This window comes from Solanum pennellii, chromosome 2 (genome assembly GCF_001406875.1).
Source record: "Solanum pennellii chromosome 2, SPENNV200".
Taxonomy (NCBI): Eukaryota; Viridiplantae; Streptophyta; class Magnoliopsida; order Solanales; family Solanaceae; genus Solanum; species Solanum pennellii.
The window spans coordinates 58671403-58698422 of NC_028638.1; the positions used below are offsets into that span (position 1 = coordinate 58671403).

Below are 27020 nucleotides of genomic sequence, written 5' to 3' on the forward strand. Positions count from 1 at the left end.
ATAAGCTATGATAAGAATATCCGAAAAGAAAAAATACTAATAGTAAAGATAGTCAAAATAAAAATAATAAATAATAATTTCGTCGATTCTTGCAATACTAAAAAAAATAACGTTTGACAACATTTTTAAAAATATTATAAATATTGAAATTAAACTCAATCTTTTAAAAAAAAAAAAATCATGACATTAAATCGATTAAATTTAAACTCTAAATTTATCCAGTTTATTTGACACTATTCATATCATTATAACCATATAATGAATAAAATGTACATATTATATATGCTAATCATGCACATAAAAATTACTAATTTACCAGCCATTAATTTAAGGCGTAACCCATTGGTGACCCCTTAAATTTGACACAAACTTTCACTTAGACACTTAACTGAGCACAAACTTTTAGTTGGCTTGATTTTATTTTAATTTTATTTGGGGAAAATATCACGTGTCATTAATTTATTAGTCAGTTTTTATTTTTACTCAATATCTATTATTTTAAAATTATTTTTGACACAAATGACAAATGTTGTCATTTAATTGATCACTTTACACGTCATCAGCAAGTGTAATTCACATACATTATATGTTGTTGTTGATTATAAAAAAGTGTCAAAATAACACAGCGAAATCTTACATGAAGTTTCTAAAATAAACATCGATGAAAGTTTGTGCCAAGTTTAAGGGGTCACCGATGGATTAAAAACTTAGTTTAACACATCACACATAATACTTCAAATGGTAAACTACGTACTTTGATTACATCTATGGTTTATTTCAGTCCACATACTAAAAAAATATAGGTCAGTATAGCCTAAAATCCCTCTTAGAAACGGAAGATGTGTTCTAAATTTAATCACACATCGAATAGGAAATTAATCTCTTTACGTGGACTTAACAAGTCAAAATAATTTTTAGGATTAAGTTAAATTTAAAATTCATCTTTACACAGTATTTGAGTTGGATTTATCCCAATTTTTTGTTTACTGAAGTTTAGGTGTGTAAAAATCGAATCGATCAATACATCAAATCGAAAAAATGTTATGGGGTCACTACTGTTGGATTAACGGGATATTAATGATTCTATAAAAAAATTATTGAGTTATTGATTTGGTACCGATTTTAGTATTGCGTTATTGGGTAAACTAATAACCCATTAAGATGCAGTATACTTATACTATGAGCATTTTCTTGTTGTGTAAATCGAAAATCAAATTGTTAATGAATAAAAATCGATTAATTTTTTTTTGTTATACATATAGGAAGTTCTTCTACATCTATCAATGGAGGTTTCGGAGAAAGATGAAAAGTGAGTCTTTCAATGAAGAATAAAATTCAAATAGATCCATGAATAGTAGGACGCCGACAAAACTAATGTTTTTTTTTTAAATTTAAAATAACTTCAAATATCATTATGTCTTTTCTCTTAAATTTATTTTAAAATATTTAAAATTATTTTTAATTTTACCAAACATTTCATAATTTATTTTTATTTTTGTTAAACAATTCAAAAGTTAAAAACTAACCAGACCAGACTATCTTTAAAAGTTAATCCGAACATACTCTAAATCGAACGTTCCCCCATCAAACTATCTAGGGTTTTGGTATATAAAAGCGCCGACAACGTCCTGTACTAGATCAGACCGCATATTTTCACGGTGAACCTCAGAGCTCCGGTTCCGATTCATTGAAAACTTCCTTGAAAAGCACCGACAAACGTCTTCTTCTCGATGGAGGAACAAAATGGGACTGTAAATGGTGTTAAAATCAAGCTGGAGGAAGAAGAAACTAATGACGACCTAAGAACTACTCCCGACCATCAAAACGACGCCGGCGCTTCTCAGCCTCTTACCGGAGATGGTGCTAGTCCTGGGTATTATTTTTTTTACTGTTTTGTCCTTTCCGTTCTAGGCTGTACCCTTTTTCTTTTATCTAAGACTCATGCTGTATGTTTTTTCTTCTTTTAGCATTGTTATTAGGGCTTGTGTTTAATAGGTATTAACTTACAAGTGTTGTTAATGTCGAGATGATTAAGACCTGAAGCTAGGTTGTAAGCTCCTTTCTCAAAGGAGGAAGGAAAACGATAAGCATAGTTATTAAAATTGATGTATTAATTCTTAATTAAACAAGGTGAATAAATATTTTGATGATTAGGAATATAAATTTAGAGTTGAAATTTCATCATTCTGTATGAATTAGAATCAGAGTTTAGGATGCTGTTTGGGCTTGATTTTAGTTATTTTTCAGTTTCTTAGTCCTCATAACTTTTCATTGTGTTACATTTATATTTCTTACGTTTTTGCTCTCCTTCTTGGAGAGGAGTTTGTGGAGGACACAAATTAGGGTAGAAGGTTAGTATGTGCTAGTGCATTGTCTTGTTGTTTGTCCATTAATAGTAGTATTATTACTCTTGTAGTTTCTTTGCCTTTCCGATTTCTGTTACTATTTGTTGAATCCTGTACTTTGACTATTGTATTTGTTTTGTTTTAATACTCTTAATTACCATTTGTTGTTGTTTTTGTTACTGTCTGTTGTTTCCCGCACTTCCGCTATTTCTTTTTTCTGTATGGCTTTGGACTTTTTCTTGAGCTGGTGGTGTATCTGAAACAATCTCTCCATTTATGAGGTAGGGGTAAGCTTGTGTACACTCTACACTCTACACTCTACACTCCTCGTACCCCACTTTATGGTTGTTGCTTATCTGCAACGTACCCATCGAAATTTTTTAAGTGAGGTCTGGTTGTTGTTGCTTGTCTATGCCTTCCATTTTAACAACACTGTAATTTACTATCAGAGAGAGTTGGGAATACATATTTTCATGTTTTCTTTTATTCTGATTTGTATGGGATAAGTTTTTTAATTTGATGATTTTCTTCTGTGCCCTTTTCAATTTCTTCCGAATTCCGATGTGAGGTTCTTCTCGTTGAAGTTACTTATCTCAAAAAAAAAAAAGTTAGTTTTTGGTTGGGCATGCCTCTCAGTTTTCATAGAATGTTATCCTATTAATCAACTTGCTCATGGTATTGTATTAATCAATGGATTTGGTGGCCATGCAGAAAGATTTTTATTGGGGGCTTGGCTAGAGAGACAACTTCAGGTTTGTCGAATAACATCCGCTGCTTTGATCTTCTGCCAAATTGTTTTCTTTCTTGCCTCTAATGTTGCATTGTATATCTGCAGCTCAATTTGTCAAGCACTTCGGTAAATATGGTGAAATTATTGATTCCGTGATTATGAAGGAAAGGCGGACAGGACAGCCACGTGGGTTTGGTTTTGTGACTTATGCTGACCCATCCGTGGTAGATAAAGTCATTGAGGACGACCATGTTATAAATGGAAAGCAAGTAAGATTACATTGGCCTTCTATTTTATTTCATTCTTATAGCAGCTTGTGATTTCATTTCCTTTTTATTTTAGTGTGGATGGAAAATTTGGGACCTCACCTCATGCTTATGTTTTGATTGTGTCAGGTGGAAATCAAGCGAACTATACCTAGAGGAGGAGGTTCCAGCTCAAAAGATTTCAAGACAAAGAAGATTTTTGTGGGCGGCATCCCAACAACAATTAGTGAAGGTTATATTCCTGTAGCTAGACTGATCACCTTGCCTTTACTCGTTGGATTCTTTTGAAACAAGTCTTTGAGGTATTAAGTTGCATTTATATTTCAGATGAGTTCAGGGACTTCTTTTTAAAGTTTGGAGAGGTGAAAGAGCACCAGATCATGCGTGACCATTCTACTAGTCGTTCTCGTGGCTTTGGATTCATCACTTTTGACACAGAAAAATCTGTCGAGGATATCTTGGCTAATGGAAACAAGCTTGATTTTTCTGGAACCCAGGTTAGTATAGCCATAGTGTGTTCTAATTAAGGCGGTGATACTTTTTCTAGATTGTTTCATTAATCTTGTAAAGTTATCAAGCTTTTCTGCCTTCTTCAAACATGATTTCAGTGGCAATGTTGCACTCTTAAGTATATGTGCTTCTTGTGTTTTTTTCTTTATGTTCTAGGCCTTCTGACAAATGTCCTTAATTTGATAAGGATTGAGCTTGTGTTCTTTCTCAATTTTCTTGAAAAATTAATGAAACTGACTGCCAAACCCAATGAAATATCAATGGTATGTATTTGGGTAGCAATATTTCTATGTTCATTGTGACTTGGTACTTATGCATCTTTTGTCAAACTTATCATTGAGTTGAGGTGCTGAAGTTGTCTCAACTGTATTGAGGCTCAAGAAGTTGAGAATTGTTATTGTGTATCCATACAAGCTTATTTTCTTAGTGATAGTTGAACATTCATCTGTTGCATGATGATGTTGTTTTCAATAGCCTTTTGAAGCTTGGTTAAGCTAAACAGTTTTCTACATGGCAAATAGGTGGAAATCAAGAAGGCTGAGCCCAAGAGACCTAATGCGCCACAACCAGCCCCATTCAGGCGTCAAGGGAATCCAAGAGCTGCATTTGGTGGTGGATTTTCAGATGCTTATGGTGGATATGGAGACTCTGGTTATGGTGTTGTTGCTGGTCCTGGTCCTGGTCCTGGTCCTTACAGGTCTGGTGGCCCCTATGGTGGCAGATCCAGTGCATTTGGTGGATATAGTGGAGGAGGAATGGGTGGATATGGAGCATATGGTGGCGGTGGTGCCTACGGAGGAGGTTTCAGGGAGGAGGCTTCTTTTGGGTATTCTAGCCGTTATGGCAGTGGAGCCTTTGGTAGAGGCTACGATGTTGGTGGTGGATATGGAGGAGCAGGTGAAGGTTATGGAGGATATGGTGCTGGTGGCGGTGGATATGGTAGTGGATATGGTGCCGCTGGTCTTGGCAGTGGGTATGGAGGAGATAGTGCCGGAGGTTCAATGTATGGAAGCAGTAGAGGAAGCTATGGTGGTGCTGGTGCTGGTGCTGGTTCAGGCAGATACCACCCTTATGGAAGATAGAAAGTGAATTGTTGAAGGTGCAAAGCTGAATTGTTTCTGGCTTGGTGATTTTAAGCTTATGACCAGAGATGTATACTCATCAAGCACTTGTTGAGAGCTAAATCTTGTTTTTTTTTTCTCTTGTCGAATTTTAATTGAAAAAATATTAGTTCAGTTAATATACTGGTGTCTTTGATATCGATTGGTTTATCAAGGAACACGACTCATCCATCTGCAATCCTCAAGCAACATTGTCAAATTGATGTTCAATTCTTATATGTGCTAGAGGTTTGTATCTCCTTTTTCTTTTAATTAGTTTGGACTAAACCAGTAAATTTATGGATTCTAGAGACTGTCTAAATGAGCAAATGATGATTTTATATTCTGGTGTTGTAGTGTATGATAAATACATATAGGGTGCCTTCTATGTGATGGAAAACATTTCTGATTATTTTTCATTGGCGTGACGATTGAAAATAAGTAACATTTCATATTTTTTGTTCGTGCTAAACATATCCCTAATGTATCTGTGTCTTTCAATTGCGATATTTTTTAATAACAAATTGAGAACAGTAGACGTGTCATCAAAAGATAAAACAAAACAGAGTAGCCACACGATTGGAGCAAACCCAACCGTTGTTGGAACTTATTGTCAAAGCAAAACCAAATTCACATATTCTTGTGGACCTTCTTTTAACCTTATCAAAAATTGAAACCACTACTAATTACTAATTCTTAGCCATTTTATAACCAACCAATAGTACTAAATTCATAAATCATAATTACTACGGAAAAGGGTCAAAATTGCCTCTAAATTATGTGAAATTTATACTCTCCATTACATGTTGGGATCAAAAATATCTCCGTTTTTATCCTAGGAGACCACAAATACCCTCAAGAGTTAACATCCCAATTTTTTAGTGATGTGACATGTTATATGAGACTATTCCCTCCACCTAAGCGTTGCCAACTAGGATTCACTACAAAAGAACTAGACCTATAGCAGCGACAATAGTCGCCACAAAAGCCCGAAAAATCGTCACTAAAAGTTTTTAACATTAAATTCTAATTTTGTGTTTTTTTCTTCATTGTTTTTAAAAAACAAAAATGATATCGATTAAGTAGGAGTTTGAAGACATTGTATGTTTTATTTTTATAGTATATAGGGAAAAGGGTCTGATATACCCCTCAACTTTGTCATTTGGAGCTGATATACCCCTCGTTATAAAAGTGGTTCATATATGCCCTTACCGTTATACAAACGGCTCACATATACCCCTGCCGTTACAAAATGGCTCACATATACCCTTCATTTAACGGAAGTTAAACAATTAGTTTTAAATTTATATTTATTACTTCTAATTTTATTAAAAAAATTATTTAGGGGTATATATGATTCTTCTATCAAAGTTCAAGGTATATTTTAATTTTTTTCATACATAAATTATTTTTTGACTTCTTTTATTATAATTATTTGAGTTTCTTATTCTTATTTTGTTTTTTTCTTTCATTCCTTAGTTTAAAGAAAAAAAATTAAATATTTTTTTTGTGTGTATTGTAATTTAATTTCGTATTCGAAGAAAAAATTTGGTCATCTACAATAAGTTTTACAAGAATATTAGTGAAACATAAATAAATTTGATTATCAAAATAATAATTATAAATTAGTCACTGAAACAAAAAAAGTCAAAAAAAATATGTTTGACGAGGATTAAATTTACTTATATGGGATTATATTTTTTAGAAAATAAAAATAAAAATTTAGATTAAAATTATTATTTTTTCATTTCCGTTAGATGAAAAGGGTATATGTGAGCCATTTGTTTACAAGTAGAGGTATATATGAGCCACTTTCATAACAAGGGGAATATCAACTCTAAATGACAAAGTTGAGGGGTATATCAGACCCTTTTCCCTAGTATATATAGACATTTAAAATGTACAATGATGAATTATATAGTAGGTTATGTGAATCGAGAAGTAATTTTCATGATTTTTCGTAATAATATTGAGTGTTTTTAATATTGATATTGCAAGTTATTTATTTTAGAAAATTAGATTGCAATTAAAAATTAATTATCATATTTTTTTTTTGAAAAGTCGTCACTAAAAATCACTCTTAACCTTTAGTGACAATAAATTTTTTTGTTGTATAACTAGTGACATGAAGATGTTATTTTTTATAAATTCTTAATTCGAAAAGAAATATTATTCCATTTGAAAAAAAGTGAAAAAGTAAAAAAAGTGATAAAAATATTGAAAAGTGAAAGCACAATTTAATAGATGCTTTAGACCAGAATTATGGTATATCACTAAAAGAAAATACTAAACCATGTACTAATTGTGAGATCTAATCCTTGACCTCCATGCTTTGTTATGTAAAGTCCTATACTTGATGTCTTGTACTATTCTACTTATATGTCATACAACATGCGAGTTTTTAATGGCGCCATACGTACAACACACTTTTATCTAACCACACTCTATAGTTTTATTTTTAAAAAAATCCTTTTTCATTTATTTTTTTTGGTTGGTGAAAATTGAGCAAGAAACTGGACATACCAAATAAAAATCTTGATTTTGGATCAAGAAGCAGAAATTGATAAGGAATTAAGGAAATGGCTCTGGTTTCTAACACTAACTCATTCTTAAAGGTATGAATAAAACTCTGCAATCTCCCTCTTTTTGTTGTTGTTAAGCGTGTGTGTGGGTTTTTGATATTATTAGTAAAATTGCAGTCACAGAGGCACCAAGTTTACTGCAGAAAGAAGGAGAAAGATAAGAGTCAAAATCCCCAACCCTATAAAGTCATTGAAATTTCACCCCCTCCCAAGAGCCTTGGCATACGTTGCCTCCCCTCGGTAAGCATCATTTTGTTTTTGTGTTTCTGTTTGATATATAATGCTTATGTGTCTCGAATGCTCAGTTGATTGATTGATTGGTGTTATGATTATTATGTTTATGCTGATGCTCCTTTTCTTGCAATCGCTGTTTTTTTTAATTGTTTGAATATACTTAAAAAGCCAAATGCCCCCAGACCCCATTTGTGAGTTGTGAGATTATACAGGGTATGTTGTTGTTGTAGTTGAAAGGCCATATACCATCTTACTTTTACTGGGAAGATTAGAAAAGAGCTTTCTTTACATTGGAATTATTGTAACTTGATTGGATTAGAAATGTGAAGAGTAATTCATTTGGGGTTTAATGTATTTTATGTTCAATATTGCTGGTTCCAATTCATTCTGTATGAAGTTTACACACTTGGTTGATTGGCTTTTGTTGAATGTCTTACATTTGTTTTATGGAATTCTTATGGTCACGTTTTAGGATTAGTTCATGTTCCTTATACGTTTATATGGATGTCAACATCCTCAACTCCAAATTAGTTAGTGTCAGCTTTATGTACCCGTGAATACAGTAGCTAAGAGAAGTGTCAACTACATGAATCCTCTATTTGGGTTGATTTCCTTGCAAATACCTGTACTGTGGTTGGAGCAAATATTGTGCTAGTGTCCCTGCAGGATTTGGTTGGTTTGATCTAGACGGTAGTTGTGCCTCATAAGTCATAGCATATGAGCTACTCTAGAATTAAGGATAGTAGTTTGGGAACTCTTTGGTATTATAGCTTATATCTATGATTGAACCACTAAGCTTATAACACTCTTGGTACTAACTGTGCTTGTAGTATTGCTTACAAAGAACCAAAACTAAGAGGGAAAATTTTAAAGTGAATATCTGTTTTCTTGCTGGATGCTGAGTAACGGGTGAATTTCCATGCATGAGATAGAAAAAGGGCAGATGTTTGAAGGCACACAAGTTGGTTTCCTGTGATAGTGTCTCACATTCCATACCTGCTTGAATATAGACGCTGGTCTATTGATGGCAAATGGTTTTATGTGAGATGTGTTAGAATTGGATGGCTTCACATATGTTAGACCTGTATAAATGACTAAATGTGTTCAAAGCTGTAGTTCTCTGTTATTTATTGATGAAGGTGAGTGTAACTTGGTCGAAGTCTGTGACTCCTGCAACTTGCCAATACTAGACTTATGTATAAATCTCTTTTGACTATTCTTTGTTTTGCATGACTTTCTGAGATCATCTTCTTAAAGCACTCAACAACGTTATGGTATTCAACTATTCATGCCAACCATTTACGATTTCCTTTGCCCAGAAATGATTCAGATCACAGTTGTGTATTCATGCCAATCTTTTACAATTCCCTTCACCTAAAACTTGACCTGATTCAGTTCACAGTCGTCAAATTGACCATGTTTTGATCTCACTTTCAACATGATTTTTGCAACTTTCCAGAATAAGATGTATATAATAACCGCAGATACCAACACTTCAATACAATTTGTAAGAATGAGATGATTTCAGTCTTTATTTTCGAAAATCATGTTCAAAGAAAAAAATGTTACTTTTCGAGAAGTTAATTGGTCAATTTTTGGAATAAAGGGAGAGATTAAAATTACTATAGAAGATATATGGAAAGCTTCCTTCCTTCTTTCTAATTCATAATTTCCTTTTGCAAGGATTGCAATTTGAGAAATAGCATAGAACAGAACACAATACTACAGAGTTAAAAAATAGAGAAAAAGCAGTATATTGTAGTAGAGTCAAATGATTTGTGAACTGTTATCTTTGTCCAAAAATGTTAAAAGAGTTGTGGACTAGTGCAGCCACTTAACCAGAGGAGTGGAGCTTTCCACTGATAGGGAAGTGTAAAATTTGTGGTGAAACACCATTGGCAGGATATGTAAAGAATTGCTGACAAGGGTTTAAATTAGCATTTCTACTTGAGTAAAGTCACTAAGCTAATGATTTGTTACTGTAAAGTTTACTTAACCATGCGGTCTCAGGTTCAATTTCCAGTGGAGACAAAAAACACGTGGTGATTTCTTCCCGTCCATCCAAGCCTTGGTGGATGGAGTTACCCGTAACCTGTTCTTGTGCTGGTGGAAGCAGCTGGTAACTCGTGGAAGTACCCGAGCTAAAGTTGATCCGAATACCCCGGTTATAAAATAACAAAACAAAAAAGTAGTTTTGTGACTTTTGTGTTACAAATAGTTAGTTTAGTGACTTTACCTTAACAAAAATAGTTTTCTGACTTGAGTGTTATGAAGAGTAAGTTAGTAATGGTAGGTGAAAGTAACCCGATTCGTTTGTTGTTAAAAAGGTAAAGTTAGGCTGCTACTTTATTCAGGGAACCACAGTTAGCAAATTTTTGCTTTAGCTCTAGATCATAGAACTGAAAGGTAGATGCCTGATATGCTTGCCTTCCAGTGCTAGGGTCGTTGTGTCTGCATTAGCACACTTGCCTAAAGCATTTGTACTTTGTTCAAGCCTTGACGTGTTACTAGCTGATGATATTTTCTGTTTAATATGTGAAGGCTGAAGCTTCTTTAGTTCTATTATTGATCCGTCTGTTCATCTGCTGGTTTCTTTTGGGCCCTTTAGCTTGTCCTTCATTCAGAGCCAGTCATAGGAAGCTGTATATGATAGGTGTGTGTCATAGGAAGCTGTATGTGGTAGGTGTGTGTCAGAACAATTATTCTCCTAAACTTTTTCCCTGAATCAAGTTTCAGAATGATAATGATGGCATCATAATTATTCCCATGACTGAACGAATCCTATGGGAGAACTAGGGAAGGGAGCAATATGATATTGTTCCTTAATGAAGCTCCATTTTTGGAAGGTTGAATGCCCCGGGTTTGGAGGGGGGGGGGGGAGCTGACCATGTATCCTGCATTAAGCACAAACAGGAAGAAGTCCCATCAAAGGCTAGGTCATATGTGTGATGTGCAAGACGAAGGTATATGACATTAAGAGGGATAAATCTTCCTATTTCTTTTCGCTAGAAGCAAATTTTGAGCTCTGAGGCTCCTTTTTGAAGATGAACAAACCTTTATTATAAAAGATTAGAGGTGTTCCCTATTGTTGATAAACTTATTTACCTTATAAAAAAAATACAAACCTCTGTTATCATTCATGTTCGAATTGACTGTACTTATTCTGTTCTTGCAGGGAACAGAAGAAATAAATCACTTGGTTTGTCCCTTTGGGGACATCCGATAAAACTGTAAATATATCACAGGGTCCAATGGTTCACCGTAAAACATAAAAGTGATTAGTAGCTCTGAATTTTCAACTGGCTGAATGTAATGTCATCAAGCTCTTTGTGCATTCAAATTTCATGATCCTGCTTACTTGTGAACTACTTTTATTTGTTATTTTCTACCTTTTTGGTTCACCCAGAAAGATGAATGTAGAAACATAGCTCATCTGTCAGAAAATACAGTCAGTAAGAAGTGATTTACCTGTTCAGGCAACCACGATTCTATTATTCATGGTCTTTATTGGCAGTTTCATTAAGACTTAGAACTACTCATAAAGCTTGTGTTTTTCGTGTTCCAATGTAATACTCACATCTTAGCTTGACGTGAAACTAAGCTAGCCACACACACTGCATCAGATGCTTTTCATATATCCAACATTCATGCCATACAAAAGACATGTGACCTTTCTGTCATGTTTCCAATAATGCTTCACTAATTCATTGAAACTGGCTACATGCATAGGGCCTACATAAGATTTTTGAATTGACAGACGTCCAACAATGCTTTTCGCAGTTGGGGTATAGTGTTTTATGGTGTCTGGTCTAATAGAAAGTTAATTTCAATGACAGAACTTGCAGTGTGGAGAAAGTGTAACCATCGAAGGCCGAGCTTACACCATTTCAGCTGTAACTCATCGTTATCAGCTTCGTAAAGGGAAATACGAGCCTAGTGAGAAGAGGCTTGATGTGTTGTCTACTGGAAGATACATCTTAAATTTGTACTTAGAAAATTTGCTAGAACAATCTTGACTATTAAGTAGATTACTCCTTTTCCCTTCATCTTTATGTATACATTATGAAAATACAACTTCATTCAATTGCCTGTGTCAAATGAACTCGTTTGTTATTTTTGCTTGCAGTATGTCTCAATCATACATCATATCTCAACACACACTAAAGAAAGAACAACGTAAGATTTCTTTCGATCTTAGTGGTATCGGTATTCAGTGAAATAGTCGAACTGGCTTTAAATCTTGTGTTTCCAAGTACATACAAAACAAAGGAGAATGTTACCATAAAGGGGAAATTTTTATAAAAATAAGGGAATTGGTACTATATTTATGTTGTTGATGGTAATGGAAACTTTCCTACATTGAAGAGCTTAATGGTGGTGAATGAATGTGGGAATAAAGACTCTTATTACAATGACAATGATGATTGGGTAAAAGCATAAAGCATGTATAGTTGATTGCAGACAAAAGGCCCCCAAGATAGCAAGTACTGTCTCACCATCTTTTTCTGCCACGTGTCATTATAAAATTTATTCATGCAAATTATTATTTACACTATGTATGAAGCAGACTCTCAATACAATATATACGCTATCTGACTGATTAACCCCTTTTGAATTTTCAGCCACAAATATATATATGTAGTTGCATATACAACTTGTCCAAAATAAAGCTCGTGAGGGAAGTTCTTCAAAATTTATTGATCAGATTAATTTATATTTAAATCGAATGAATTTACTAATAAAAAAATCATCATCGAAAAGTTCAGTTGACATTTATGACATTGATTTAAAAGTGAAAAGTTCCAACAAAATTTATAGCATTTTTTACTTGTGATAATAATAAAAATATATTAAGTATATTAAAGATAGATTATATGCGTATCTTATCTTTGATCTAATTCAGATAGATAAATTATTTTCTATAGATAGGCGTAAAATGCAATTTGTTTCTTGTTTTGAGTGATTATTATTCCGCAAGTGAAGGATGCAATTGCCATTGACCTATGCTATTATAAAAAAATTGATTTTAAAACAGAGCAATTTTAACTGTACAATATTTTGTTGTTATAATTTATGCATTAAGTACTACATTAATGGTTTTATCTATTATAAAATGGTAATAATAATAAAAGAGTATAATAATTAAAGGAACACGACAGGCGGTCCACATGCGACGGTTCCGGTTCACGTGTGTGCACATGTAATACCCCTTTCCCTGTCCCGGTTCAAATGGTGCCTCTTATCATGTCATATAGTAATTATTATTTATAGTACTACTATTATTATATTACTTTACTAAATTTAGTGCAATTTTGTAATCTAATGTACCATTCATAACTAGTACTATTGCTATTATTTATTATTATATGTCAAATTTTAACTTTTTCATTTCCCGATTCACCTATCAGAAGAAGGATAACTTAAAATATATTTTATTTTAATTGTTTAATGACGAATTTAAAACTAAATGCACACATATGTGTTTGATTTTTCATCTATGTTTATATTTAACTAGTAAATTTATAGTTGCATTTGATATATTACTCATGAAAATTGAAGATACATGTTTTAGTAGTTATTTTTATGCTGATATTACAAGGCAAGAATGTGCGATTTTTCAAAAGAGAAGTAAAGCATAAAAGGAAAAAGTCTCACTAATAGTTTAAAGTCTACCCAATAAATATATATCATTCTAATAAAATTGGAATTTATCCAATCTTGAAAATATATAAATGGCATTTAGGAGGAGGGTAAAAAGTACTATTTTATTTTTGAAATTGAAATTTTATAATCAAGTGATATACGATTAAAGCTCAATTATTTTGAGATATTAGTCTGATCACAGTTAGTAAACGTATAAGAAATATGTATCGTAAAATTATCACAATTTTTTTAAAAATAATTTGAACTTTAACTTCAATTATATTAGCGATAGAAATTAAATCATAATCTAAAAGGATTTCCTTCGAATATAGTTCAAATAAGGGGAAAAGGTGATGAATATGGATTATTAAAAGTTTAAAAGTATATAACAAAGCCAATAAATGTTACTTAGTAGCTTGTTTACACACGTTATTCGTAGCTTGGAAATATGCACAACTAAGTAGCTTCCTTTGAATTGCTTTGACCTTCAAGCAACACAAGTCAAACACGTCATTACTAAGAGATGATTTGATACGTGAATTAAATTATTTTGGGACCATTTTATTTCATTGAGATCTGTTTTAATTCATTTCGAAATATTATAGTTATTCAGTTGTATAAACTTTTTTTGATATTTTTTACCTTATTTCGTGTACAAAACAATCTCTAACTCCTAATATTACATCCTCCCTTCATGTTTGACTTGATAAAATGTTGATAAATGAATTAAGATACATAACATTAAAAGTAAAATATGCATAAAGTATAAATTATTTTTTAAACTGAAAAATTAAAAATAAATAAATACTTTTAACATAATAATTGACATATAAATACGGATGATTCAATTTGAAGAAACAGTTGCTCTGATGTTCATCAGAATTTTGTTACCTTTTTTAATTTTATTTTAAAATTAAATGACATATGTTAATATAGTATTAAAAGGTTAAGATTGAGTATGATTTCTTTTTTAAAATAGCCTTTTCTAAAACTTAGTTTCATAACAAATATGTCATATAATGTCAAAACTTGGAGCAATATGCAAAAATGTGATAAACAACTATTCTTGGGACAGTTTTTTTGTACACATGTATATATTTTCAAGTCTCTTTATTCATCTTATCTTATCATATTATTGATTGATAAACAATAATTGAAGTGATTCTATTTTTTCCATTGGCACATATGGTTTCAATTGGGTAACGTACCTGGAATTTATTGTATATTTCAAATTAGAATTTTGAATTTTTAAAATCGCAACCTATTTAATGAAAACATGCTTTTTCACTTGAATGGAATTCAGAGGCTCTGTCACACTAAAAATATTTGCAGAAAAAAAAAATCAGCAGTAATAATAAATTCAATTTAATAATTAAAAAATAATTACTATTTTATAAATATCATATATTACCAATAATTAAAAATAAATATTAATACTATAAGTTATAATAGTCAATAATTATAAATTAGTGTATATTATTATTGTGCATTTAATAAATAAGACAAATAAATTGAAACGAAATAATATTTTATTTTTTGTTTTCGTAGTTTACCGAAGAAAAGAAGCAGCGTATATGATTACAATATAAGCGTTTACAAAAACAAGAAAAGGTGAAGATGAAGGAGAAAATAGAGTAAAACATAGAAAGAGAAAGAGAGAGAAAATCTTATGTATCAATTTCTTGACTAAGCTCTATTCTATTTCATTTTTTTGTTGTGAGTTTTGTTTGAGTTGATTCATTTACTCTGTTTGTATCCTTTATTTGAAATATAATAATTAGTCACTCACTCTTTTTATTGTTACGATCGGATCTGAAAAAGGAGAGGACCCAGAAAGAAAAAGGTGCAAAGCTGTTTCCCTTTTTAAGTGGAAAGGGTCTCAATAATCATGGCACATCATTCATTTTTCTCCATTTGATAATCAGGTGATTTCAACAACCTATTACTCTCTCTGTCCACTTTTTTTTTTTGATTTATTTGTGGATATACAACTTTACGTTGATCCTTTGGAGGAATTGTATGATCATTTAATTCTGTGATTTTACTGTAATTCTATATAAAGTTTTGTAATCAATGCTGTATTATGAGATGACGGAATCAATTTATGGTAAAAATTATTCAAAATTTAGTTGAAAATTGTGAAATTTGAAAAAAAAAAGTATTTAATTTTGTTTTCAATATGGAAATTGGAGTTATATATGACCATGAAATTGGTATTTTTCAAAAGTTGAATTCCGGATTTTATGGCCAAAAATGATTTCCAGAATTCAACTCCGGGAAAGAGTAAAAAGTATTCATGGTCAAACTGTTAAGTAGCTAATTTTTCTTCACTTTTAATTGTGTAATGACAGTGTTTACACCAAAAAAATACAATGGAGTCTCTTGTTGATGTAATCAGTTCCTTGCCGAACGTTCACAATTCATTCGCTGCGGTTGAGTGCAATACATCTTTGGCCTCCAAGATAAGTCATCCTCCTTTGATGAAACAATCCGAAAACAAAGAGGCATCTATCTCATATCCAATAGCGATGGACCTTGGTTCCACCGTAGCTCATACTCAAACTGGATCAGTGACTGGTTCGAAGCATTTTAAAGCAAATGAGGATACTGTAAATCAATTAGCAGAAGGTTGTTCAGGAGAACAGGTTTTGGCTTTGGAAACTGAATCATCTATCAAGGATTTACATCATGTTTCGAAAAATGGTACTTCAAACGATGATTTGAATGCGACTGCCAAAGACTCAGGAATCACCTACTGTCCTAGTCCTCAAAACAGTTTTTATTCTGCTACACAGTACACAGAAGCCAAACAAAGTTTTTCCAACACAGAAGTCAGTGAATGCGCTAGCAGCACTGTGGACAAGTCTGGCGAAAGTGGTGATGTTAGCAACTCGTGTGATCATGTTGAGAGCAGAAAAACAAGCTTCTACAGAGGCAGCACAGGTAGTGACGTTAGTGATGAAAGCAGCTCTAGTAGTTTCAATAGCACAGTATATAAACCACATAAGGCAAATGATACAAGGTGGGATGCAATACAAGTTATTAGAGCACATGAGGGAACATTGGGTTTTAACCACTTTAGACTGTTGAAGAGATTGGGATGTGGTGATATAGGAAGTGTTTTTCTAGCAGAGTTGATTGGCACAAGATGTTTCTTTGCCATGAAAGTGATGGACAAGGCAGCTCTAGAAAGTCGCAAGAAACTTGTGAGAGCTCAAACGGAAAGAGAGATACTGCAGTCTCTGGATCATCCCTTTCTACCAACACTGTATTCGCACTTTGAAACAGACAAATTTTCCTGCTTGGTGATGGAATTCTGCCCTGGTGGAGATTTGCATGCACTTAGGCAAAAGCAGCCAGGAAAATTCTTCCCGGAGCATGCTGCCAGGTTAGTGTTTGTCCGCATATCATATTCACCTCTTTGCTTTGTGTTCAAAATATCCAACTATCGCTGCGATCTTAATGAATAAAGAACTTTTAACATTGCTTCCTGTATAAACCAATCTGTTACCATCATCGTTATGCTTTAAGTGTCTCAAAAGTTCATAATAGTGGAAATGACTTTAATCTATTATGCAAGGAAGATCCTGTGCATATATGTCTTCTGCTAACTGTCTCACCTCTTTAGGCCTTGCGCTCAAACAATGATGAGTGAGATCCACTGCTCTGTGCTTATAGCTGTTGACTTTTTTTTCTCCTGCTGTTTATTAGATCCGTATCTGTGTGTTTGCCTTGATATCTCTTCAATTAAAGATGTTGCTTATTTCCTAGCCTTTTGTAATTTTTCTCAACATTGAGTTCAGACCTTTCTTGTTGTGTGCAGTCCAGTAGCAAATATTATTTTCCAGTTGCATGCTCATATTCATCACTGTCATTTGGAAACTGACCGGTATAATGTTCTAAAATTTTGTTTTCTGGGGCCAAGGGAATTGAATATAACCGAGTAGTTTGTCTCGTATGAACCAAAGATAAGTTCATTCGGATAGACTTGAGACATTACATCTACCGTAATCAATGATAGTTTAGGTTGGAGTTACGTAGTTATGACTTATGATTGAGTTTTGTTATGATTTTCACTGTTGATTTTTTTTATTGGGAATATAGGTTTTACGTGGCTGAAGTCCTTCTTGCTCTAGAGTACTTGCACATGCTTGGAATCATTTACAGAGACCTTAAACCAGAGAATGTTTTGGTTCGAGAAGATGGCCATATAATGCTTTCTGATTTTGACCTCTCCTTGAGGTGTGCCGTGAGCCCAACTCTAGTTAGATCTTCAAATTCAAGCTTAGAGTGCAAGAGCTCATCATATTGTGTCCAGCCTGCTTGTATTGAGCCATCTTGTGTCGTACAGCCTGCATGTATCCAACCTTCATGTTTTACACCGCGTTTTCTAAGCAAGAACAAGAAAGAAAAGAAGTCCAAACAAAAGACTGAAACATATAACCAAGTGAACCGGCCTCTTCCGGAACTCCTTGCTGAACCAACGAGTGCTCGATCAATGTCTTTTGTGGGAACACATGAGTACCTAGCTCCAGAAATTATAAAGGGTGAAGGACACGGCAGTGCTGTAGATTGGTGGACATTTGGGATCTTTCTCTATGAACTCTTGTTTGGACAAACTCCTTTCAAAGGAGCAGGCAACAGGGCAACATTGTTTAACGTTGTTGGACAGCCCTTGAAATTTCCTGAAACACCTAGTGTTAGTTTTGCAGCAAGGGACTTGATAAGAGGCCTACTCGTGAAGGAGCCACAACATCGCCTTGCATATAGGCGAGGGGCTACTGAAATAAAACAACATCCTTTCTTCCAGAATGTGAACTGGGCACTTATAAGATGTACCAGTCCTCCAGATGTACCAAAGCCGTCCTCCATGACATATGATATGCCCCGAACACCACCAGCAGGAAAGGCCCCCGGACTTGATGTGAAGCCTTCAGGTAATTATTTTGAGATTGATTTCTTCTGAAGAATTCTTTTCCTTGGCAGCAATGCCCTCATTGCCATTCTACGAAGAGCTCAACGTTGAAGAAGACACAGTTTTTGTGTTCCTTTATGCTAATGTGAAGTGCATACTCTGTTAAATGCAAGATGCATAGGAATTAGATGGTGAAGGCCATTTTTCTTTGTATAAGTATGTTGTTGATATTAATGAAGAAGGCCTTGATGTGGCTATAAAGCTAGGCATTGCTGGATGTGATGTTTTAAGCTTTTTCAATTGAAGAATCAAAAGTTGATGTGCCATAATCCAGTCATTTAAAAAGTTGATGGCAATTAGGAGTATTGGATGGAACTGCAAATGCGTAACAACAATAATGCTTTATTCTTAAACAAGTTAGGGTCGACTCTATAGTTCTTTTGGATTAATTAAAGAAAAATGTTTACTTTGATTTGGTAAACTAACTCAAAGAAAGTTTATTAGAACAGATGAATTTGGCACCTATGGTCCCCAGAGTATACAGTTGGACCATTTTCATAAACAATTCATTACTAAAAAGTGATTTTTCCATGGGGAAACATTTTGATGGATTTTCAAATTGGAAATTTCTTAACGATAACTCAGTTTTCATAACTTGCTACTCACATACTTTGTATTTAGAAATGAGTCATTCTTCACCAATCCCATTAATTTTCTAGACCAAAAGTATCAAAGTTTGTACATCTAAAGGATTATGTTTCTTCAAATGTCACATAAGAAAGATGAAAATAAATTGATTACCAGGGATCAATGATCATAGTGTATTTTTTTAGTACAATTAACAATCAAGTAAATTTAATTGATTTTCATATTTATATTTGAAATATATACTGTACTATTTAATTGATGGGAGTAAATATATAGTATTTTTTATTCTGTTATTTTGCTGGAGAAATTGGTCGTTGTCAAAATTATCATTTCTTCCAAGTCAGTGGCGGGTGTGCCTTGTTAGGCTTCCCATGCCTTTAAATCATTCTCTCTCCTCTTCAATCACATTTTGCTTGCACTTCTCTCCAAAACCCTTCACTCGCTTTTCTGCACGAGCCCTAGTTAACGCCATGGCCGGAACACCGGAGAACTTCTCCACCGACGCTACTGCCGACGCTGCCGACGAGGACGTCAAGTTTGGGTTTCAGCGTTCGGAGATGTACCAGAGTAAACTTGCAGGTACTGCGACCTCCTATGATCGTCATCTGTTCCTCTGTTACAAGTCTCACGAGACTTGGCCTGCTCGCCTTGAAGCTTCTGACTCCGATCTGCTTCCAAAGTCACTCTCTGCTGCTCTTAAAGCTCGTAAGGATGACATCAAAATCAAGGTTAGGTTTTCTATAACTGATTGTTTTTGTCAATAGGTGCTAGGAGAAACTTCATTGTTGTGTTACTGCGTCTTTATGTGCTAATGTCTAGAACGACTTAAAGGTAATATGTTGTCAGTGGAATAATTTTCTTCTTATGTGATTATTTCTGGAGTGAATCCAACTGATTTGACATTTTGGTTTAGTTTATCGGTCGATATTGATTGATTTTTTCCGATGAGTGTTTGCTGTAGACTCTTTTGACAATATGCGAAGTACGTGATGACATGGAAGTATCAGAAGGAGATATTCTGATTTTTCCTGAAATGATCAAATACAGGTAGTTTATTTGTTCATTCATTTATTCTAAAATTCGGCATTGAGCGGCACAAAGCTGATATTCCATGCATTGTGGGGGCTGACAAAATGACTCAATTTTAAACAAGAAAATGACAAATAAGATTCATGAATTTGACTTGATTCTATTAGCTGGATCCAAGTTTTCTGATATTTTAGAAGGAAACGGTTTGTAGATACCACACTGAAGTCGCCTTTTAGTTTTCATCCTTTCTCTTGGGTAGCTTCAAAATGTCAATCTAAACGTGTATGCATTGTCGGATTCGTCCGGATCTGTTGAGTCTCGTGGTTTGCATTGAAGCCTTGTTTTTATGATGAAGGGATTTGAAGGAGTCAGATGTGGATGCGTTTGTTGATGATGTGCTTGTCAATGGCAATACTTGGAGCTCTGGATTGCAGGAGTCGCTGAGTGGTTCTTATGTGTTTGTCTGTGCCCACAATCTTCGTGATCGAAGATGTGGTGTTTGCGGACCTATTCTAATTGAGGAATTTAGCAAGCTCATTGAGTCCAAGAGCTTGAAAGACAAAGTTCGTGTGACAGCTTGTTCTCATATTGGTGGCCACAAGTATGCTGGTAATGTTATAATCTTCAGCTCAGGAAAGGACGGGAATATTGTTGGCCACTGGTAAGTCATATTTTTCAACGGACGACCTGGAATTTCACCACTACCCTCCAGATCAATTTGTAATCTAACAACGGTAGCATGATTGAAAATGTTATTTTCATGAAGATAAATTTATTTTAAAAATCTCTTACCTTGCAAACTATTATATACTGATAAAAGAGATGGAAGGTGAGAGATGGGCCATGTGGGGTTGGTGGGTGATATTTTCGAGTGCAAAATATTGACTCCATTAGTTACATATTGGTTGAAGCAAGTGCAATAAAGTAAGAGTTGTAGTACATTAGAGGAATGGTCATTTTCTCCATTCAGTGCAAAACATTTCGTTGTGAGAAGATGTTGAACAATTTAAGCCTACCTAGAAAATGATTTTGCAAAGAAAAACACACATTGCAAGCAGCATATCAAAGATCAATAAAGAAACTTTGCCTTAAGACTGTCCATTACATACATGTTATATGTGCTCTTTGTTGTGTTAGTGCAGGTATGGCTATGTTACGCCAAGTGATGTACCTGCTTTGCTTGATGAGCATATTGGAGAGGGAAAAGTCATTGAACGACTTTGGAGGTTTGTATTGATTGTCCTCTCCCTTTTTTTTCTTTTGCATGCTTCAGTGCTGTTTTGCTTCATGGCACAGCTAAATCACGAGGAAGTATCTTAATGTTTTCCATGGTTTTAATTCTAGGTAGATGTATATATTACTCTTCAACTATGAGATTGTGCTCAACATACTCTATAACTGCAATTGTGCTTATTCCTATGCCATTTTTGTCTATCTTTTCATTTTGAGGGAGCAACAGTTGCTTCCTTTTCCTTACAGGTTTAGGATGGGAACAATGTTATACTTATTTAATTTACTATCACTCACTCCTCTTCCTACTAATTAAGTAACAAAAGGTTGTCTCTTATAAAATTAGGACAAAGTAATGGTTGTTAACAGTGAATAAGGGGGGTATCAGAAGATGATGGATCCCTTGTTATCTGGATCTGTGTTTGTTTGTCCCTCTAGTTATTTGGTTGGTGTTGGGTGCCTATGCTTAGCATCAATTTTAAGACAGGTAGAGAGTTGATTTGTCTGTTGTTTAAAAAAATCTTCTTCACTTTTGCTATCTGATTATCTCATAGCGTGGCGAAGTTTGATTGCTTTCCATACTATTTGGTCTAGTGGCAAGGTGATCCCGCTCCCATTGCAGAAAAAACATACTTGGGTTTAAGAGTGTTATCAGTTGGAAATTGTGTGGGGAGATTTTTCCATTATTAATAAAATTATTTTCCTTTTAAAAAATCGCATGGATGCTGTATGTTGAAAGTATTATATTATATATCCCATGTAATGGGCCATAAATTTCAGAAACTCGGAGTTTATTCCTTTCTCCGCATCTCATCATCTTTATTTGATCAGGAGGGAAACTTGTTAATTCTTAATTATTTGTCTCTTAGTAAGAATTCATTATGTTTAAACAGTCGACTAGTCCTTGATTGAGATAATATCTGGATCTGTCTCCATAATGGTTAGACTATTTCTATTAGGAGTGCTTGGGGGAAGCCATACCCCTTAAACGGTCACTATTTGCTAGATTTGATGGTTTGGTTGGCCTAAATCATGCTTCTTGACCTCTAAAATTTACGGATGGAGGAAACGTCTTCAGCACTGCTGCAAAAATTGATATGTTGCTTTTATTTTTTAAATTGCTGTTATCACAGATGTGATACAACTCTACTCTGATCTATTGTAGGGGCCAAATGGGACAATATGAGAAGGTAACTGATAAAGTGGATGAACAGAAGGTTCCTGAAGTAACCAATGAAGAAAAGAAGTCTCTTGAAAATGGAAGTCAGGAGAGTAGTGTAACTAGTTTCAGCTGTTGCCAAGGTGCTGCGGGAGTTTCTTGTTGTAGAGATGCAAGTGCTGAGCAGAAAGAAAACAAGAAAGGGCAGGGAACAGTTTCAAACTGGTTCGGCAAATGGGAGCAGCGTGAAATACTCGCAGCTGTAGGTGTGGTTGGAGCAGTGGCTGTTGTCGCTGTGGCTTATGGCTTTTACAAGAAGTCACGGTGAAGCATGTTAACTTGGGACAAACTTTGTGCTCAAGAGTTTTCGGGTATCTAGGTTTTGTAGAAAGGTAATAATGTTCGAGATAATCTCGGATACTGAAAATGCATACATATTTGGTATATTTAGAGAAAATTAAATGCGATGTGTAATTCGACTATGGAGAGGAGCTCCTTTGCTCGTTCCCAGTAAGAACTAGAAGGGCTGATAAATATAAAGTGCCAACTAAGTGCTACATGTAGAATGATAGTTTTTTCTTCTCTTGCTTGGGGTCGACGGTGATTTTATGTGATGTGTTATGGGCAGATTTGCTTTTTTCTTCTTGTGAAACTGGTTGATATGATTGTCTTTTCAGCCCGCTCCCTTTGACCACCATGGAAAAAAGACACAGCTAGCAAACAGTAGCGATATGTTTGGTGTCTTTACTTCATCGATGCAACCTAAGAAATGTTTGACATAGTTTTCGTCCTCTTGACGGTTGAGGTTTTGAGTTCAAATCACAGATGTCTACTCTTATGTGTCAAACTTCAGAACTATACAACTTTTTTCTGCACGATGCAGCAGAATGTTTGAATTAGGACCATACATATGCTCTTACGTCCCTGTGACATCCACTGTTGTGTAAAACAACGTGAGCCTCATTCCTAAAGTCTAACAACACTTTGGCCAGTTATCTTTTTCAATTCTCTCTCTTTAATTGGACCTCTAAGTTCAGCTGCATCATCCCACTTCCCATCAACAGCATACACATTTGATAACAGGATGTAATATCCAGCATGATCTGGATCCAACTGGAGAAGATTCCTGGCAGCGACTTCTCCAATTTCTGCATTCTGATGAATCCTGCAAGCACCAAGCAAGGCCCCCCATACGTGTGCTCCAACCCGTGACTGCATTTGGTTAATGAGGCACATAGCCTTGTCCAGTTCTCCGATTCGTCCAAGCAGGTCAACAATGATTGCATAATGCTTTGATTCTGGCATCAGTTCGTATTCATTTAACATCATATTGAAGAATTCAATTCCTTCCTCAACAAAGCCTGCATGACTACAAGCTGCTAATATTGAAAGGAAGGTAACTTTGTTAGGACACACCGTGGTATCTGTAACCATACGATGAAATAACTTAATTGATTCCCTAGCTTGCCCATGAATTCCGTAGCCAGCAAACATGGAGCTCCAGATAACAACATCTTTATCTGTTAAACTCTCAAAAACATTGATAGCCTCCTCCAAGCTACCACATTTTGCATAACAATCAATAACTGAAGATGCGATGAACGAATTGCTGATGAACCCACCTCTAATTACATAACTATGAAGACAAGAAGTCAATTGAAGAACCCCCAAATCAGAACAAGCTCCAAGAAGTTTAATCATCACAGTAGCATCAGGTTGGATATCGCTGGCCATCATATCACAAAATATTTGCATAGACTTGTTGGCCATTCCATTTTGAACACAACCACATAACAGAGCAAACCAAGAAACAGGATCTTTGCTGGGCATCCTGTCAAATAAGATAATCGCTTCCTGAGGTGAACAACAGCCCATGTACATATCAATCAGAGTAGTGGAGACCAATATATCAAGTTCAAAACCTTTCTGCAAAGCTAATTTATGTATTTCCCTGCCTTTGTCTAAATTACAACAAGCTTCACATGCTTGCAAAGCACTGATAACACATGCGACGTTGGGTTCAATTCCTTTATATATCATCTCATCAAAAAGACTTGTAGCTCTATCAGTAGCATCATTATGAGCACAACATGAGATCATACAACTCCATGAGATAACATCTTTCTCCTCCATCACCCTAAACCAATTTCCTGCATAAAACATGGACCCAGATTTCGCATATAAGTTCAGCAGAGCGTTTGATAAAGAAAGGGAACTTTCATAACCCATTCGAAACACGTGTGCATGAACACTTTTTCCAGCTTTTAAATTCAACAACTGAGTACAAGCAGAGACAACAGTGACAAGAGTTATTGGGTCTGGACTAATGCAATGCGCCATCACCATTCCAGTAAAAACAGCTAGTGCTTTATCAGGCTTAAAGTTCTTCTCATATCCAGTAACCAGAGTAGTCCATAAAACAATATCCGGTTTTGAATATTCCTCAAAGGCGCGAAAAGCATCGTCCATATCTCCACATCTCGAGTACATGTCAATGAGGCCTGATCCAAGAAACATGTTTGAATGAATTTTACCATATTTCTTCCCCAACCCATGAATTATTTTGCCAAAATTTGTAGCTTTTAATGCAGAACACGCCTTTAATGCAAAGAGTAGAGTAAAATGATCAACCTTTTGGAATGAAAACATGGACGAAAACAGAGATAATACTTCCTCATATCGGTTCTTTCCACAGAAGCGTTGCAGAATGCGATTGCAGGTGTATATATTTGGGTGAGGAATTTCATCAAACAGCTTACGCGCAGTTTGAGCTGGTAACAACTCCAAATATAAGTCTGTTATTTTTGCAGCCAAGTGAGTGTCGTAAGTTCTGATAGTTAAAGAATGCAATTGAGTGAGAAAATTGGTTGTTCTAGATACTCCGACGACCTTCAACACAAGTTCCGGTGATCTCATAAGTGCCGTTCAATCAAACTGCATTTCGCCTGGTAAGTATTTTTTTATTTTCAAGTTCAAGTCCCAAACAAGAAAAGGTAGTTTTTTTTAAATACTGAGTTTCGACAGGAACTCAAGTTTAATCGAGTTTTGCTTTGCTACACAGTAGTAGATTAATGTTAAAGAATGACAAAAGTTCATATCGGTGATTAATGAGGTGGACTCTTCATAAGGCTTGGGCAATCCTCCTCCCTTTGAGCTAGCTTTTGGGGTGTGAGTTAGGCGTAAGACCTAATTTAACATGGTATCAGAGCAGGACCCGTCTCACCCGATGTTGGAGTCCTCAAAATTAAAATTGTCCACGCACCAGTTGCTAAGCACTGGGCGTGAGGTGGGGTGTTAAAGAATGACAAAAGTCTCACATCGGTATTAATGAGATGGGTGGACTCTTCATAAGGCTTGGGCAATCCTCCTCCCTTTGAGCTAGCTTTTGGAGTGTGTGTTAGGTCTAAGACCTAATTTAACAATTAATAACCATTCATTATTTTTAGATTAAAGAAAAAAGACTTAGCAAATCATAATTTTTTTTATTTAAAGAAACAAAAAGAAGACTTTACAGGTCATTCTTTTTAGATTAAAGAAAAAAGACTTAGCAAATCATAATTTTTTTGATTCAAGGAAAAAAAAGAAACTTTCTTTTTAGATTAAAAAAAAGACTTAGCAAGTCAACTGCTCTAAATGAGATCAAGAAAGAATCAGGATTTCTTCTGAATGAGAAATATTTAAATAAGAATAAGTTGTAATAATCATGGTCAATTGCTCTCTAAATTCAATAAATGAGAATAATTAAAAGTGTAATCATGATTACTTATCAATTATGGGGAATACGTTAAAAAGAATGGCTTGTAAGTCACACTCTAATTGTTGGTAAAAGTCAAGAAATGAAATTATATTATATTTTCTTAGTTCTGATATATTGTGGGAAAAAGAATTATCAAGTGAGATCCCAAAAAACTAACCAATTAGAAAATAAAAAGTCTTGACATTAATTTTCTTTAAAAAAATAATTAATTATTTAACTATTAAGCTGATGTAATGACCTACTAGTGGCATGATCATCAATTTCAGAGACTTGTTCATGAATCCTGATAATAGGGAGCTAAATTGTAATGACCTATATGTTATTTTTGTTATGTACTATTTCTATTTCAATTTATGTGATACATTTTTTTTTAATCTTTCTAAAAAAATATTATTTCAAGAAGTGTTTAAATTATAAATTTAAAAAAGAAAAAAAGTCAAACGGTGTGCGGAGCTCATATCTTTTCAAGGTTATATTATACTACTAATGATTTGATATTCTTGGGTAAAATTTTGATATGCAGTGATGGAAAAAAAACTTAGTTTCTGTCACAGATATAGTAACTTGTGGATAGAGTTGCAATGTGTTAATCTTCTTGTAGAGAAGAAGTAGAAGTGAAGAAACAGAGAAGAGATAGAGAGTGAGGAAGAAGATGAGAGAAAAACGTGAACCTCTCTTCTGTATATATTTTCTAATGCCCATTCTGTACACACAACTTGAACATATATACAAAAATAATAAACCAACTTCTAACTAACTTTAACAACTTCTAACTAACTTTAACAACTTCTTTAATGAATAGCCCTCTTAGTTACAATTATTTACACAATGAACCTACTACTAAAGCTTTAAGTAATGCCTTCTTTAATACT

The 27020-nt window shown here is 34.3% G+C and overlaps 5 protein-coding genes across 5 annotated transcripts; 4 read left to right on the forward strand and 1 right to left on the reverse strand.

Annotated features, from left to right (window-relative positions):
* The first annotated feature begins 1532 nt into the window (after positions 1-1532).
* Positions 1533-5294, forward strand: LOC107011524 (heterogeneous nuclear ribonucleoprotein 1). Its single transcript, XM_015211059.2, has 6 exons — positions 1533-1873; positions 3057-3097; positions 3181-3344; positions 3471-3573; positions 3669-3838; positions 4373-5294. Exons 1-6 carry the CDS (start codon positions 1731-1733, stop codon positions 4931-4933), a joined length of 1182 nt encoding a protein of 393 aa, XP_015066545.1. The 5' UTR covers positions 1533-1730; the 3' UTR covers positions 4934-5294.
* A 2047-nt stretch (positions 5295-7341) lies between these two features.
* LOC107009043 lies at positions 7342-11880 on the forward strand. Its single transcript, XM_015208301.2, has 3 exons — positions 7342-7566; positions 7651-7773; positions 11604-11880. The coding sequence occupies exons 1-3, from the start codon at positions 7531-7533 to the stop codon at positions 11781-11783; spliced, it is 339 nt and encodes a 112-aa protein (XP_015063787.1). The 5' UTR covers positions 7342-7530; the 3' UTR covers positions 11784-11880.
* A 3111-nt stretch (positions 11881-14991) lies between these two features.
* Positions 14992-18654, forward strand: LOC107011039 (serine/threonine-protein kinase D6PK-like). Its single transcript, XM_015210355.2, has 3 exons — positions 14992-15335; positions 15762-16798; positions 17515-18654. Exons 2-3 carry the CDS (start codon positions 15783-15785, stop codon positions 18374-18376), a joined length of 1878 nt encoding a protein of 625 aa, XP_015065841.1. The 5' UTR covers positions 14992-15335; positions 15762-15782; the 3' UTR covers positions 18377-18654.
* Positions 18655-19283: 629 nt separating this feature from the next.
* Positions 19284-23043, forward strand: LOC107011040 (altered inheritance of mitochondria protein 32). Its single transcript, XM_015210356.1, has 5 exons — positions 19284-19701; positions 19935-20020; positions 20358-20663; positions 21145-21228; positions 22398-23043. The coding sequence occupies exons 1-5, from the start codon at positions 19345-19347 to the stop codon at positions 22717-22719; spliced, it is 1155 nt and encodes a 384-aa protein (XP_015065842.1). The 5' UTR covers positions 19284-19344; the 3' UTR covers positions 22720-23043.
* A 161-nt stretch (positions 23044-23204) lies between these two features.
* LOC107011038 (putative pentatricopeptide repeat-containing protein At3g01580) lies at positions 23205-25516 on the reverse strand. Its single transcript, XM_015210354.2, has one exon. The coding sequence runs from the start codon at positions 25305-25307 to the stop codon at positions 23358-23360; it is 1950 nt and encodes a 649-aa protein (XP_015065840.1). The 5' UTR covers positions 25308-25516; the 3' UTR covers positions 23205-23357.
* Between the last annotated feature and the right edge of the window lie 1504 nt (positions 25517-27020).